The sequence below is a fragment of the Triticum urartu genome, chromosome 2 (assembly GCF_003073215.2).
Source record: "Triticum urartu cultivar G1812 chromosome 2, Tu2.1, whole genome shotgun sequence".
Taxonomy (NCBI): Eukaryota; Viridiplantae; Streptophyta; class Magnoliopsida; order Poales; family Poaceae; genus Triticum; species Triticum urartu.
The window spans coordinates 574,290,345-574,307,011 of NC_053023.1; the positions used below are offsets into that span (position 1 = coordinate 574,290,345).

The window sequence follows — 16,667 nt, forward strand, 5'->3', positions numbered from 1 at the left end:
TCCCACTGCCACGGTCAACACTGTACTCATCATGCTTATGTTTTCCCCATTTTATGATGACCACAATCAGCCTACGTGGTTCATGTCGTAATAGCACTGCTCCACCCATCGAGCTAAACAAGCTTAGTTGTACAAATTCATATCTGATATTATTGCTGATATTAGTAAAATTGAGATATGTTTAATTGGTTAGCTAAATGTTCCTACTTTAATTTCGAAATGCATGTGAGCCACATATGGAGAGACCAGAAAGAATAGTATTTCTCTGTGCACTCTAGTTCATCATGGGTGGCCAACCGACATTGTATTAAAAGACTTGTAATATCTTCAATCTGCTTGCTCTTCTGCTCTTCTTTAAGATGATACTCTTCTCTTGCGGTCGACTGGTCAGGTCGAGTTGTTCTCCCTTAGTATATTTTGAATCTGTCAGGTCAGTTCGACTTGTTCTTCTTTACTATATGTTGAAGCTATCATCTGCGAAGTGTCATCACTTCTGGAGCTCTCATATTTTGAGTAGTAGGCCACATTATATTAATGCACACAACAAATTACAGCATGCATGGCATCTTTTAAAAGAATTGCAGAGATAGCACAAAGGGGTTTACAGGGAGGCAGTATTGGATTAGAATCACTTCTGCATTACAAAGAAAATCTCACTTGTTTTTATGTTTTCATGCATGCCAGATATTGAACATTATCAAAATGAATATGAGAATGGGCGCACGAGAGGAATATTGCGGAATGATCCACTGCCTAACAAACTTGGCATGGTGGAAGATGGCCTATCTTATTCACCCATCAAGGTGCTTGCTCTAACTTTGCAAAGTTGTATTGGTCGCACATATTTTGCTTCTGACCTCTTGCATTACTTCTACTTTGTTACACCATCTGCTTAGTTTAAGCATCATATATGAGTATATGCCATACCTATCCATTTTCTGTACCTATTCCATGTGTCGTCACACTATGTTTTTCCAGTCAAATGTTGTTCTTTCGTAATAGGTGTCCAAAAGGAAGAGGGTGAGTGCAGGTCGTCAAGGAGTACAAACTAGGTATTTGGAAAAGGTAGTGATACCTGTTAAATCAGATAGATCGGCAGCCACAGAAAACACAGGCCCAACTGTACCACACTTTACCCCTACTCCAGTGGCCAAACCCCTATTAGAACTGCTGGGAGCCCAGCGTCAAGTACTGTCTATGATATCAATTCAAAATTTGAACTCCTAAATTTCTGCTTGTGCCTTACCTTCTCTCTTGTATGAAAACTAATTTCAGATGAATCTCCTTGCTCAAAGGATCATACGATCTCAAAACAATAATGGGCTCTGCATTACTCTTGTCAGTACCTCTCTCCCTTTTGCCTTGTAACGCTGTACTTAATTAATTGCTATTTGATTATGTATCATTAGTCTGCACCTGAGCTTCATTATCCTCTGTTTCTTCCAATATTATTTGATCTATATTTACTCTTTGCAAAATGTATAATAATGGCAACGCTTATAAAGAATTTTCTTTGGGGAATTTATTGAATTATCCTTCCATCGTCATGGAGAAGGGCTTTGTCCAGCCCGTGTTAACAAGTAATGTAAGTTCATCCTTCTCAAGCCTTCAAACTTTGTTCTAGTATAGATTTGGATAGACATTATTTCCTCCACTGTTGTTTGCTTTGCTGTTTACATCTGATTGGATGTTTGCAACAACTACCAGTTTCAAATTGTAGTTGTAAAAACATGTTCCTTATGCAGAACAGATCCATTTATTTGCTTATATAATTGTGAAACATGTTGCGTGTCTCCTTGTTTCTCTTTCAGACTCGTATCTCTTACGCCAGGCAGAACTTTAGGGAAGATAGTGAGCCAAACCATCTTGAGAACGGCGAGATGATCCCAAGGTCCTGTCTTGATGAAGACAATGAGTTGAAGCTACTCACCAGCAGGTGTGAGACAACCTCTGTGCAGTCGCTGCCTCAATCAGTTCGACTTCTTTAGTCTCGACTTAAAGCGGAAAGGCTTGCTTCAGCTCAGCTCCGACTTGAAGTCAAAGATGCAATGAAGATGTCAGAGGACTACCGTGCGCACCATCATGCCTTAAATCTAGTGTTGATGCATCTATCGTTGACACAACTGAGGTCTACTCAGCTTCTTCAGCTGTTTGGGGGGCCCGACCTGGCCAGGCCTAGTGCCTTCTGAAGTGCTCTCAGTTTTGTATATTCTTTTGTCGGCATGTTTATTTGCACTGGTGGCGAACTTTGATGCCCAGTGGATGTAATATGTGTGATAGCCGTGATAGCCTAGCGTAAGTTGCTTGCTTATTTATTTCCTTGTTGTCTTGTTTATTTGTTTGCTTCTAGTCATTGCAGTTCTTTTTCCACGGTTTGCTAGTGGCTGCAATAACCTATTTTTTTAAACTAGGCCACAATAACCATGGGCTAATACTTACTGTAGTGACACTGGGCCTCCTACGGGTCGTAGAAACAGTGGGCCTTCTACGGGTCGTAGAAACAATGGGCCTTCTATGGGCCGTATCATCAATGGGCCTTATACGGGCAGTATGATCGATGGCCAAACATGGGCCAATAACAGGCCGCATTATGGCCGTAAACGGGCTAGAGTTGGAATCGTCCGTTCATGGGCCGACCATAACGGGCCATCGTTAATAGGCCGTATTTGATGACGCTATGAAAACGGCCCAACGTATTAATGGACCACAAACGGGCCGACTGTAACCACGGGCTGAATTTGGCCCACAAGTAGAAAATGACAGTAACGGGCCGTAAGTAAAGAAATGCTGGAAATGAGCCCAAGAATAAATGGGCTCTGAGAAGGCCAAAAGATAACATGGGCTGGAAATGGCCCAATGGAATAACGGGCCGTTAATGGTATAAAGTGATACACTGTTCATTACGGGCCAGTTTCACCACGGGCCGTTAATGGGTGTAAAGTGATACACTGTTCATTACGGGCCAGTTTCACCACGGGCCGTTAATAGGCCAAGAGTTACATAGGGCCTCATATGGGCCGAAAGACGTCATGGGCCATACATGGGCCAGAAGTGAAAACGGGCTAGAATCATATTGGGTGGCCCAGATGACGCTACTGGGCCTAATTCGGATAGGGCGTAACGGGCCTTGGGTTAGCGGGCTGTAAATGGGCTATATGCGAATAGGCCGTTAACAGGCTTTACATGGGCCGGGCCGCCACCTTTTGACCAAGTCAAACGGGCTGGCCTTTTCATAGGAATGGGCCTCTGTTGGGCCGTGCCACGTGTCGACCTATCATAGGCGCCTATCTGACCCACTGACGAGCTGACACGTGTTTCGTCCGGCCAATAAGAATTTTACACGTGGAAATTTCCCATTGGTCGGGGCTGTTAACGGGTTATCGAATCCAAAACCCGACCCGATAGCTTAACGGCGTTCCGTTACGGTGGATGCCACATGTCGGTCACCCTTGACGAAAGCACTTCTATGATGCGCGATTTATCATCATGGAAGTGGACACTTTCGTGATGATAATTTTGGTAATGTCATGGAACACTTCTACGACAGCACAGGTATGACTATCTTGATTCTGTCATAAATTTGTCATGGATGTACATGCATGACAAAAAAAGCGACCTACTGTGACAAACACGTATCATCACGGAAGTGTATTTTTTTGTAGTGATGGGTTCGAGCACCTAAGTCAAAACCTTTCGCATGTGCTGTCCTGAATCCCACACCAGCTAAAAGAGAGGAAATCAAATATACTTTTGATGTTAGTAAGTGTGACAAGATTTTTGACATGTTGTTGCAAGGGAAGTTAATTAGAATAAAAGAAGGGCATGTGATTCCATCTCAAGAAGAACTGGGTAGAAGAGCTTATTGTAAATGGCATAACTCTTTTTCTCATGCTACTAACGATTGTAATGTGTTTCGACGACAGGTGCAATCGGCCATTAATGACGGAAGATTGATATTTACAGAAGGTACTAAGATGAAGCTCGATAGTGATCCTTTTCCTATCAATGTGGTTGAGTTTGAGAATAAGAAAATGCTTATTCGTTCGGATCAGACCGAATCCTCAAGAAAGAAAAATGCTGTTGATGATAATGCTCCTCCACGGATGATCAAACCAAAAAATCCAGAAGTAGGAGGGTGGAAAGTCAATGGAAGAAGGAGACAAGCTTCGAGACCAAAGCCGACAGTTAACATGTTGTTGGATAAATACACTTCACTCAAGGCCACCAATGTGTTTAACCGGCTTGGAGGTAATAAGCGTCCTAGATCTCCTTCTGGACCTATCGGTCATGAGCAATGGCAGAGAAATTCATATGACCAACAACCATATTTTGCAATGGAGCCAGCATATTGGGGCTGTGCACCTTCTATGTATCCACAAATTCCTCCATGGGGTTTTAATCCTTGGGCGCCATATCCTATAGGGCCAGCAGGGTACTTTCAACCAGGATGGATCCCGCCTAGGCCTATGTTCAGACCAAACATGCATGAGAAAAGGGCTCGATTTAATCATGAAGCAAGATCACGTGATGCTATTGTGGTGCGAGGTAAATATGGTTCACGCAAAGGGGCTGAAGATAGCTCATCCAGCAAAAGATTTGCGCAGAGCAGATTGCCTAGACACAATGCGGATGGCAAGGTTCACATAGGCGGCCAGAAGTTTGCATGGGTACCGGTCAGATCTAAGGGTGATGTAAAATATTCAGTTGTACATGATGAATTTAAGTTCGGTTGTGCTATTACGAACCAACCTGGGTTGCCTGCTGCTCATAATGGTAAGCTCAAATCAGCTGGAGGTGTTGCCCCTGATCCAGAAACAATCATGATTGAAGGTTTCAAATTTGGTTATGTTCAAAAAAGAGTTTCAAGTTCAGAAAAGATTAGTAATGGTGCATTGCAGCAGCAGGGGCCTTATACACCGCAGCAAGAGGAAATTCCAGCAAAAGAAAGCAACTCACATGCTGATTTGGGGCCCAATATGCAGAAAGATGGGACCGATAGCACAACTGATTAATACAAAATTGTTTCGGCCAAAGACAGAATGTTTGCTCCCCAAGCAGCAGCACATCAGTACAGACCGAGGAACTCGGGGGCAGCAGAATTAGGTCAGTGGCACTAGGAATTAAACCGAAGCTTTGATGGTGCCTGACAGGGCTCACACATACTTAGAAAAGAAGGGTGCAGCGGCTGCGGGCATTGGAAATTAGAGAGGAACTAGCTAAGAAGAAGCACGATGAGTGGTTCAATAAAGATAAACCAATGGTGCCCTCGAATATGACTTGGAAAGAGAAGCGCATCGCAAGGGAGGAAGGCAATAGTGCTGATGACATGTGAAAGTGCAACTATCCCTGGGTGGTTTTGCTAATTCCTAACAACATATAACTCATTGAGCTATTGCTATTTAAAGATAAAGTTTTGAGGAAAGCTCAATGATTGGCATGGCATGGATGAGAAAAGCGGATCCCTCAAAATTCTAAGGACAAAGAATTGGCTCAAGCTCAAAGCTCAGGACTCTACATCTTTTCATTTTAAGTGATCCAAGATCACATTGAGTCCATAGGAAAAGCCGGTACTATTAAGAGGGGACGAGGTGTTGCCTAATGGCTTTCTTGCTCAAAGTGCTTAGTGATATGCTCCAAAGTCCTCAACTACTTTCTCACATCCACATATGTCCCGAACCAAAAGTCAAACTCGGCCTCACCGAAACTTTCTATCCGGCGCCACCGAGTTCGGTTGACATAGCCACTACCAGAAACCCTAGTCTTTTCGGTCTTACCGATAGGGATCTCGGTCTCACCGAGATGGGATTGTAATCTCTCTGTTTCCCTTCGTAACGTTTCGGTCAAACCGAGGTGAGCGATCGGTCCCACCGAGATTGCAATTCAAACTCTATGTTTCCCTTTTGTAACGTTTCGGTCCAACCGAGATGAGCGAATCGGTCCCACCGAGTTTGCCTGACCAACACTCTGTTAGTCCATTACCAAAATCGGTCTCACCGGGTTTGTGTAATCGGTCTCACAGAGATTACGTTATGCCCTAACCCTAACAAAATCGGTCCCACCGAGTTGACATGTCGGTCCCACTGAAAATCCTAACGTTCACATTTTGAACTAAATCAGTCTGACCGAGTTTCATGATTTGGTCCCACTGAGTTTGGTGATTTGTGTGTAACGGTTAGATTTTGTGTGGAGGCTATTTATACTCCTCTACCCACTCTTCATTCGTGGAGAGAGCCATCAGAACATGCCTACACTTCCAACATACATTTTCTGAGAGATAACCACCTACACTTGTGTTGAGGTCAAGATATTCCACTCCAACCACATAAATCTTGATCTCTAGCCTTCCCCAAGTTGCTTTCCACTCAAATCATCTTTCCACCAAATCCAAATCCTGTGAGAGAGAGTTGAGTGTTGGGGAGACTATCATTTGAAGCACAAGAGCAAGGAGTTCATCATCAACACACAATTTGTTACCTCTTGGAGAGTGGTGTCTCCTAGATTGGCAAGGTGTCACTTGGGAGCCTCCGTCAAGATTGTGGAGTTGAACCAAGTAGTTTGTAAGGGCAAGGAGATCGCCTACTTCGTGAAGTTCTACCCGAGTGAGGCAAGTCCTTCATGGGCGACGGCCATGGTGGGATATACAAGGTTGCTTCTTCGTGGACCCTTCGTGGGTGGAGCCCTCCGTGGACTCGCGCAACTGTTACCCTTCGTGGGTTGAATTCTCCATCAACATGGATGTACAATAGCACCACCTATCGGAACCACGCCAAAAATCTCCATGTCTCCAATTGCGTTTGCACACTCCAAACTCCTCCCTTTACCTTCATATGCAATTGTTTTACTTTCCGCTGCTATACTCTTAGAATTGCATGTGTAGGTTGATTGCTTGACTTGTGCTAAGTTGCTAAAATCTGCCTAGAACTAAAATTGGGAAAAGGCTAGATTTTTATTTGGTCAAGTAGTCTAATCACCCCCCTCTAGACATACTTTTGATCCTACAACATAGTTATGGATGGAAACTCTAAGGATAAATAGGATATGCCTGCGGATATGGACATTAATATGGTATTTGAGCTACCCGCTGAATTTCGTGCGCCTAAGGCTGAAGAGGCTGAAGTTGCAGAACTTGTTCTTGGCCCAAAAAGTGTTACATTTGAGAAACCAGAGAAGCATGGACAACACCTAAAGCCTTTTTTATCAAGGGTCACATTGATGGTAAACCTATTGGTCGCATGCTTGTTGATGGTGGTGTCGGTGTTAATATCATGCCTTTTTCGGTTTTTTCTAAGTTGGGCCGAAAAGAGGAAGAATTGATGAAAACCAATATGGGACTTAGTGGGTTCTCAGGAGACTTGTCTGAAGCTAAGGGTGTTATTTCTATGGAGCTCACGGTTGGTAGCAAAACATTACCGACTGCTTTCTTTCTTGTTGATGTCAAAGGCCGATATAATGTTCTTTTGGGGCGTGATTGGATTCATGCAAATTGTTGCATCCCTTCTACTCTGCATCAATGTTTGATTCAGTGGGTTGATGATGATGTTGAAGTGGTTGAGGCGGATAATTCGGTCCGCATTGCTTTAGCTAAGGCTCCGGTTGATTGGCAACACGGTGAGATGCGACGCTTGACGGGTAGAGATTTATCAGATTGTGATTATATTAGTATTGGCAGAGATGGTTTTGTTCCTGTACATGCACAGCCGGCTAGTGTAGTCGGCTTAATGACTTGTCCTTGTGAACAATGAATAAGGAAGATAGTGTTAAATGGATGCAAAGGTGTGTTGAGGAATATCGTTCAGGAAAGAACGATATGCATGAAGCTATTGAGGATTTCAATGATATGGAGAAGCTTGGACAAGGATTCTCATCGGCTGACCCACTTGAGAAGTTGATATTGGTGATGGAAGTGTCCCTAGACCTACATTTATTAATGCTAATATGGGGGCCTATCAGAGAGGAAAGGTATGTGCATTACTCAGGGAATTTGTTGATTGCTTTGCTTGGAATTATACTGAGATGCCCGGTTTGAGTAGGGACTTAGTTGAACACAGATTGCCTATTAAATTTGGTTTCAGGCCGCATAAACAACCCCTTAGGCGATTCAATCCTAGGATATATGACCGCATCAAAGATGAAATTGATCGGTTGTTAAAAGCTCGGTTTATTCGGTCGTGTAGATATGCGGAATGGATTTCTAATATTGTTCCTGTTGAAAAGAAAAATACTGATAAGATTAGAGTATGTATTGATTTTAGGGTTTTGAATAAGGCTACCCCTAAAGATGAATATCCTATGCCTATAGCCAACATGTTGATTAACGATGCTTCTGGACATAAAGTAATCAGTTTTTTTAGATGGTAATGCTGGTTATAATCAGATATTTATGGCCGAAGAAGATATGTTTAAGACTGCTTTTCAATGCCCTGGTTTTGTTGGTTTATTTGAGTGGAATGTTATGACTTTTGGATTGAAGAATGCTGGAGCTACATACTAGCGTGCTATGAATCTGATTTTTCATGATCTTCTAGGCATCGTATTAGAAATATATATTGATGATGTAGTTGTTAAATCGGATGGGTTTGATCATCATTTAGCCGATTTGCGATTAGCTTTTGAAAGAATGCATCGGTATGGGATGAAAATGAATCCACTCAAATGTGCTTCCGGTGTATCGGCTGGTAAGTTCTTATGTTTTATAATTCATGAGCATGGCATAGAGATTGATCCTAAGAAGGTAGAGGCAATCAGAAAATTGGAGGAGCCCACATGTAAAAGGGATGCGCAGAAATTGTTAGGAAAAATTAATTACTTGAGACGATTCATATCTAACCTTGCGGGAAAAATTGAATTGTTTCTTTCTTTACTTCGGTTAAAACATGAAGCCAAATTCACTTGGGGGGCAGAACAGAAGAGGCTTTTAATAATATAAAACGGTATTTGTCAAGCCCTCCGGTGCTTCGAGCACCCAAGTCTGGTGTGCCATTCAGGTTATACATTGCTGCACAAGACAAGGTGATCGACGCAGTTTTAGCACAAGAGAACGACGGGAAGGAGTACATCATTGCATACTTGAGCCGCCGCTTGCTTGACGCTGAGAGTCGGTATGTGTTTGTTGAAAAATTATGTTTATCTTTATATTATGCATGTACAAAATTTCAGCCATATTTACTTTATAGTACATGTGTAGTAGCTTGCCAAGCCGACGTGATTAAATATATGCTGCAGCAGCCGATTCTTAGTGGTAGGATTGGAAAATGGGCTTATGCACTAATAGAATATGACTTGGCATATGAATCGTTGCGTGCTATGAAAGGTCAAGTCATCGCTGATTTTATTGTTGATCATAGGATTAAGGATGAAGAAGATAGTAATTATGTTAGTGTGAGCCCGTGGAAGTTTTATTTTGATGGATCAGTTTGTAGGGAGGGACAAGGCATCGGTAATGTTTTAATTTCACCAAAAAATGTCGTTTATGAAACATCGGTCCGTTTGGAATATCCTTGTACAAATAACCAAGCTGAATATGAAGCTCTGTTGTTTGGTTTACAAAATTTAGTAGATATGGGTGTAAAGGATATAGAGGATTTTGTAGATTCACTTCTGGTAGTCCAGCAAATTGGTGATGAATTTCAATGTTTTGATGGATTATTAAACAGCTATTTAGACCGATGTTTAGATATAATTAAGTCTCTGAATACTTTCACTATCAGTCATATACCTAGGGAAGAGAATTCTAGAGCTAATTGCTTAGCGCAGCAAGCATCCGGATACCAAATCAGTAGAGGAAAGTTTTTCATATTAGAGAAACCGATGCTAGATGCTGTTAATAGTAATGCTGATCTGTTGGCTATTAATTTTCTAAAGGATGCAGCAGGTTCTTGTTCAATCCAGCAGCAAATAGTACATAGCAAAGAAGATTCGGTGTGGGAGTCACAAATAACCGAATCAGCAGCTAATTTAGAACCAGATGATTGGAGAACTCCTCTGATTAATCATCTAAAGGATCCTGGGAAAACAAGAGATAGAAAAATTCGGCGACAAGCTTTAAAATATACTTTGCTAGATAGTGAGTTGTACCGCCGAACGATAGATGGATTACTTTTAAAGTGCTTAGGTCCTGATCAGTCAAGAGTAGCTATGGGTGAAGTACATGAAGGGCTATGCGGAACACATCAGATCGGCTCATAAGATGCAATGGTTATTGAAAAGAGCAGGTTTTTATTGGCCGACGATGTTAGGGGATTGTTTTCGCTATTATAAAGGGTGTGAAGAATGCCAGAAATTTGGAAATGTTCAATTGGCACCTGCAGCTATGATGCATCCCATTATTAAGCCATGGTCGTTTAGAGGATGGGGTTTAGATTTTATTAGTCAAATATATCCTGCTTCATCTAAAGGTCATCGCTTCGTCCTAGTAGCTACAGATTATTTTACCAAATGGACTGAAGCAATTCCTTTAAGAAATATGACCCATAAGGAAGTGATTAATTTTGTCTTGGAGCATATTATTCGCAGGTTTGGTATTCCTCAAACTTTGACTACAGATCAAGGTTTTTCTTTTATGTCTCATCAATTTCGTGAGTTTGCCGAATCTTTTAGAATTAAATTGTTAAATTCGTCGCCTTATTATGCTCAAGCTAACGGACATGCCGAATCTATCAATAAAACTTTAATTAAGCTTATAAAGAAGAAAATTAAGGAGCATCCAAGAAAGTGGCATGAAGTGCTTTCGAAGGCTTTATGGGCTCATCGGATATCTAAGCATGGAGCAACTCAAGTGACACCGTATGAGTTAGTGTATGGACAGGAAGTAGTGTTACCTGTAGAGGTTAATTTGCAAGCTCTTAGAGTAGCCAGACAAAATGGTTTGTCAGCTGTAGACTATAATAATTTGATGATGGATAGAATTGACGATGTTCCAGAAGAAAGATTAAGAGCCTTACGAGAATTTGAGAAGGAAAAAAATTAAGAGTAGCTAAAGCTTATCTATAACAAAAGAGTGAGGGAAAAATCGTTCCAAATAGGAGACTTAGTGTGGAAAATGATTTTGCCTATTGAAACTAGAAATAATAAATTCGGCAAGTGGTTGCCGAGTTGGGAAGGTCCATATAAGGTTGTAGAGATTGTTCCTAGAAGTTCATATTTTGTACAATCTTTGTAGGGGGGGGGGGGGGGGGGGGGTTGCCCAAAGCTCTCAATGGTAAATATTTGAAGAAGTACTATCCTAGCATGTGGCAAGAAGCTTGATGGCACTATATGGCCGATATGATTTCAGATATCGCCCTAAGCAAAATTTGACCGATGTGTTATTTAGACATCGCCCTAAGCAGTTGATATGGCCGGTGAAGCGGGACATTGCCATGGTGTTTTTGGTAAATAAAATTACACCAAAAACAGGGGGCATGTGTTGATAGTCTAATTTGGATCTGGCTGCCCAGATTATTTAGTTTTGATGGCCAAGCTAATGGTTTGAGAATGCACACATGGTTGCAAGTACAGAGGCTACATGCAGCAGGATGGATGGAACAAAATTGTGTGTTAGAGCTCACGCATGGAGAGAAAAAAGGAAAGAAGTCTGGTTTGGAAAATTGAAGATGGAAAAGATTTTGCATAATCAGCTATTCTGCCAAAACAGAGCTAATATGAAAAGTCTACTAGTATTGGGCCCAGGCTGATGCTTTTACAGAAAGATTAGGAAAAGCCTTTTGGCTTATGTGCCAAGGAAACAGCACGTCAGGAGTCCAACTCCAATTTGCCAAAAACCAGGCATACCTTTATATATGTGGGTATATGGCCGATTGAAAAACCCAATCGATCCTTTCACAACCTTACGTTACTTTTTCTCCTATGTTCTTTTCTTTCCAGCACCTAGCTCGTAGCTTCTGCCTAGCCCTAGCAACCCTAGGGTTTGGCTGATCTTTGCTGTTTTGCATTGAAAAACGGTCGGTTTACCTCCACGAAAGCGAGGAATCAGTGCTGCTGCGCGGATCAATTTCTCACAGCAACAGCAACCTGAAAACCAAACCATGCACCTGAAGGAGAATCCCTTGCTCGCACATTCATAAATTCCACAAGGCCGCACCATGCAGCCTAAGGCAAAACTACACCTGAAACTCGTCGGTTCCAGCAACAGAATCAACAAGTGCTTAAACAGCACACCGAACTGGTAGCAATGACACATCTCTTGCTAAGATCTGAACATCTGTCAGTAAGTAGTCAAACACTCAACTACAGAACTAACTGCAAAAACTTAAGAGCTCTTGCCACCCAGAACATCTCCTACACTGACTGCAAAAGAGCGACTGCTGCGTTTCTCTGCTGAAAGAGCAAGTTGCTGAGAATAATCTGGTAGGGTTGGCTTGAAATGACCAAGCATGCTGTAACTAAGAGGCTGGAAATCGACCACGGCATCCTTATACTCCAAATATAACCGAGCAGTGCCAACATGATCCTACACATCAAAGGTTCAAAACTTGTTGGACCACAGCACACCTACATAAATTCGAGATATCGTACAAATTCATATGTGCATCATACTGCCACAGAAGCTGCTGCTACCGCGAGCAGTGATAACCATGCATCAACACAATTGATCATCAGGGACATGAATAGAGCATACTGGGCACAACCCACATAGGTTGCAGCATAGTGTCACAATTTATGAAAATAGAGACTTCTCCCTCCAACGGTTTGCCCAATTCAAATGTGATCCACTCTCTAGAATTACCAGACTTTGATGATATGTTACATTGGAGAAGAATGCTGCACTGCTGGGCTATGCAACAGAAAGTGTTTCCAAAAAGCAAGAGAATTACAGCACTGTACTCGGCTTTATCTATTTGATGCCTGCCCATGTCCTGAAAGCTCGGACATCATCAATCCTTTTGCTCTGAGCTTCTGTTTTGTCATGCAATGAATTCAAGTTCCTATACAGATTCTTGTGCAGCTTCAGAAAGACCTGCCTATATTTCCACTTGTCGCAGTAAATATTATGGGTTGACATGTAACTTATAACCTCCATCACCCTTGAAAAATAGCCACCTTTCAGGAAATCCAAAACTAAGCAGTCAAGCAAATCCCTATCCACAGATATTTCTCTGTACTCGTGTCTGCGTTTTATTTCTCCCCACAGTATGGTAATCTCCCTATACATGCTTAATGACGAATATCCACACAGTATATGGCAAAAGGTATGCAGATTGGGTCTAATATTTTGCTCTCTCATGCGTTTATATGTGCCCAGAGCATCTTCCATCATGTTTGCCTTGCAGAAGAAAAGAATTGAATTATTGAACTCAAAGGTTAAGTGGTCTCCAGGGTTATAGTGTTCAGTTTCTTCAACCAAACTGGAAAGCAAAGATGATTTAGTTTGGGGGATCTCATCCTTGACTATTTTGGCAATGTCCTTTATGGTAAATGATGGACTAGTATGAAATTCCGCCATGGTAGATGTTATTTTCTGTATCTGTTGGAGAAGCGAATTGAATTCTTCGGGTTTATGATTATTCTCGTATTCTCTGAGAAGAGACATGCAAGTACCAACCCCGACTGGAATCTCAGCTGACTCTAAAGCATCCAGGATATCATGAGAGGCATGCAACCATCCCATCTGAATGCATGCATTAATCACATCTGAAGCAGAAATTCCCTTTAGTTCTTCCTTATGCAATGTAATACAGAAGCTAGACAATGCACCCAGTTTCTTTGCTTTCACACAGCCTACGATAAGTTTAGCAACAGCCTTTTCACTAGGAACAAGATTTCCACTGATAGGAACAACAAGTCCAGACTGGTATTTTGTATCTAACACAAAACCTTTGTCCAATTTTGTGGGGTCAAACATTATTCTGTATCCACTTTTTAGGTTACCAGAGCCAATTTGTATCACACCTTGTTTCTGCACATCATTGTCGGAGAAAGTGCATGACTTTTGTTGCCGATACAGATCGATTATAAGATCTGCAGCAGCATCCATGTCATTACCACTGAATTGCAAGCTCAATAAACTGTCGTAAAAATGTAGATATTGCTGAGAGAATGGCAAAGAGGAGAAAGAATTGATGCTTCCTTTCATGGTCATCAATTCATCTCGCTGCCCAACCATTTGACAGACCCGGCTAGCGACCGCCATTGTATTCACATCAGCCACAACCCCGACCAATGACATCAGCTCCATTATTTTCTGGGCTGTGATGATGCATTTGAAGTTAACACAAGACTCCAAAATCATATTGAACAAGGTGACATTGTTCTTTATTGGGTCCAATTTTTTCAGCTGTCGCCTATCTGAAATTTGATCCAAGAAACACTCGCAGGTCTCAGCCAGAACATCAGCTGCAAGATAGGATCCTACTTGTGACTTCAACATGTGCAAAAACACCATGCTCAACATATCAGCGTCAGGAAGCTTGCCGCTCTCCAGTATGATCCTAAGGACTGCAGAGGCAGGGACAGGTGTCTGATCTCTTGCAAGTGCCAGAGCTAGCCTTGTCAGCGAGCTAGAGTTGAGAAGATTGCCGTTACACTGATAAACTGACAGAACCAAGTCATACGCTCTCTGAAGCCACCTTCGACTAGATGTGTACGACAGTGACACAATCACACCATTCAATACCCTTGGCTCGGGAAGGCCATGCAGGCTTTTATAATTGCCAAATGCTCGCAGCGCCTGGTCGACATTGCCATCCTTGAGAGCAACATCGATCGTCCTCAGTAGAGTTACACGGGATGGCGCTTCCCATGGCAGAATCGAGCCGGCAGTTGTTCTCATGGGAAGACACTGCACAGCTAGAACGCGATGCCGCCTCCATGGACCCCCGCCGCAATTTGCCTAGGACAAGTGCAAAAGCATTTATCTTAAATTCCAGTTGATTAAGAAGAAGAGAAACTATGGAACCCAAGTACACTCGAATTTTACATTGATCACCAAGGTAGTGCTCTTACAGTGAAGGCAGCTCCGGCAGCCCGAGAGAAAAATGGCAGCCTGCAGCAATGGCGGCACGCCCGGAGCAAGATCCTCATTGCTTCAATCAAGCATAGACATCACGCTTGGAAGGTGAACCGGAGAGAGGGGATCATACAGAACAATCCAGGAAATATGAAGCGGTGGACTGATGCAACTACACAAACATGGAATGGAATATTATAGAGATTTGTTAACTACTAGAAAAACATCGAGATCGAAACTAGGAGTTACGCGCTGCGAAACCATACATTATTGGAGGCCTGAGAGGTGAGATTGAGGCGTGAACCTGGCTGGCCGCATCCTCCGCCCCCCGTCGCAGCACGACGGCGCCGCCCAAGCGCGTCTGCGCGGGGATCTCCGTCCTCCCTCGATGCGCTGACGCCGCGCAGCCGTAGCCCGAGATCGCCTCCGAGCTCACCTGCTAGCTAGAGGCGTCGCCGCCGGCTCGTCGTGGGTGCCTGGCCGCCTGAGATGGGATGGGAGCTGGGGGTTAGGAAACTAGATGGGCTTTATCGGGGCATGGAGGCTCAGGGAGAGAAGGCCAACCACTCACGGGCCGCAGCCCACACCTCACTCGTCGTTCTCCTCTTCCGCGCTGATGATGGCGCTGAGGGAGAATCCCCTTCCCCCCAGCTCACCCGTTCCTCCCGCCGGCTCCTGAATCCGGCGACCGCCCAGGCCTCCGTTTGCCGGCGCTGTATAAAAGAAGCGTCGCGTCATCCTTCCACCTCCAGCGGACTGGCGTGGCGTGGACCGTGGAGTGGATTTGAAGACCGGAGAAGCGGAGATCCATCCAGGGTGATTTCATTTCATTTTCTCGGTACGGAATCCCTAAGGGCTTGTTTGGTTCCACAGGATTTTAAGGGGTTTGGAGCAGATTGGCAGGAATTAAATCTTCCGCAAGTCAAAATCCACATCAAATCTCTCTAATCCTCTCAAATTCCCTTGTGGTGGGGATTAACCGAACAAGGCCTAAGGTGTTTTATCTTGGATTGTTGTAAAACAAAAAAAATGTATATAATCCCTCTAAGTACCACGTTTTGAAGGCATATGCAACGCAAGTCCTTAAACTGACGCCACAAATGTTCGTGGACATGTTGGGAGCCATCCAACAATTACGGCAAAATTTCTCCGTTTGTCTGGTGGCTGCGCCCACATCTTCTGCCCCGGCCTCCATCCGCCACCGCACCAGTGGCCATAGCGGCAGGCTACGCTATCCTTGGATCCCTCACCACGTCATATCACAGGCAGGCACGCACGAAGGTGGGCAGGTAGGCGGACATGCGCTCGCACAGCCAGGCAAGCTGCCCTCGTCACCGAGGTGTCTGGCGTCTCCATGACGGCGCCGTGAACCAAGGAAAGGGTCTATGAGGGTCGGGGCTCGCCAGAAGTGAGTGAATCGATGACGAGCCATCGGTTAGATTCCAGTCGATGAGGTTATCTCCCACTCGGTAGGCCCACGGTGACCTAAACCCAACAGAAGCCCATGGGGACCCAAGCCCACATTCATCAGATACGAATATGCCAACCAGTATGTTGGAGGTGTGGTCACTTTGGACAAACTACCTGAGTGGAGATCCCTAGACTCGGTTCAAACCAAGAAAAACATATCCTCACTTGGCGGCAAGAGTTCAATAGCCAGTAACATTAATTGGAGTGTTACCACAACCATGAAGCATGGTGCTTCATCCACTCATTAAGGCGC

The 16,667-nt window shown here is 43.5% G+C and overlaps 1 protein-coding gene across 3 annotated transcripts; it reads right to left on the reverse strand.

The window, feature by feature from the left end:
- Window positions 1-11,638: 11,638 nt before the first annotated feature.
- LOC125538865 (pentatricopeptide repeat-containing protein At4g17616) lies at window positions 11,639-15,889 on the reverse strand. Of its 3 annotated transcripts, none has more exons than XM_048702171.1 (4): window positions 15,532-15,889; window positions 15,211-15,428; window positions 14,941-15,116; window positions 11,639-14,827 (listed from the first exon to the last, which is right to left on the reverse strand). In XM_048702171.1, exons 3-4 carry the CDS (start codon window positions 15,016-15,018, stop codon window positions 12,833-12,835), a joined length of 2,073 nt encoding a protein of 690 aa, XP_048558128.1. In that variant the 5' UTR covers window positions 15,019-15,116; window positions 15,211-15,428; window positions 15,532-15,889; the 3' UTR covers window positions 11,639-12,832. The 3 variants fall into 3 exon arrangements, with proteins under 3 accessions (XP_048558128.1, XP_048558129.1, XP_048558127.1); XM_048702172.1 differs by having other exon boundaries at window positions 15,249-15,428; window positions 15,509-15,889; XM_048702170.1 differs by having other exon boundaries at window positions 15,509-15,889.
- Window positions 15,890-16,667: the final 778 nt, after the last annotated feature.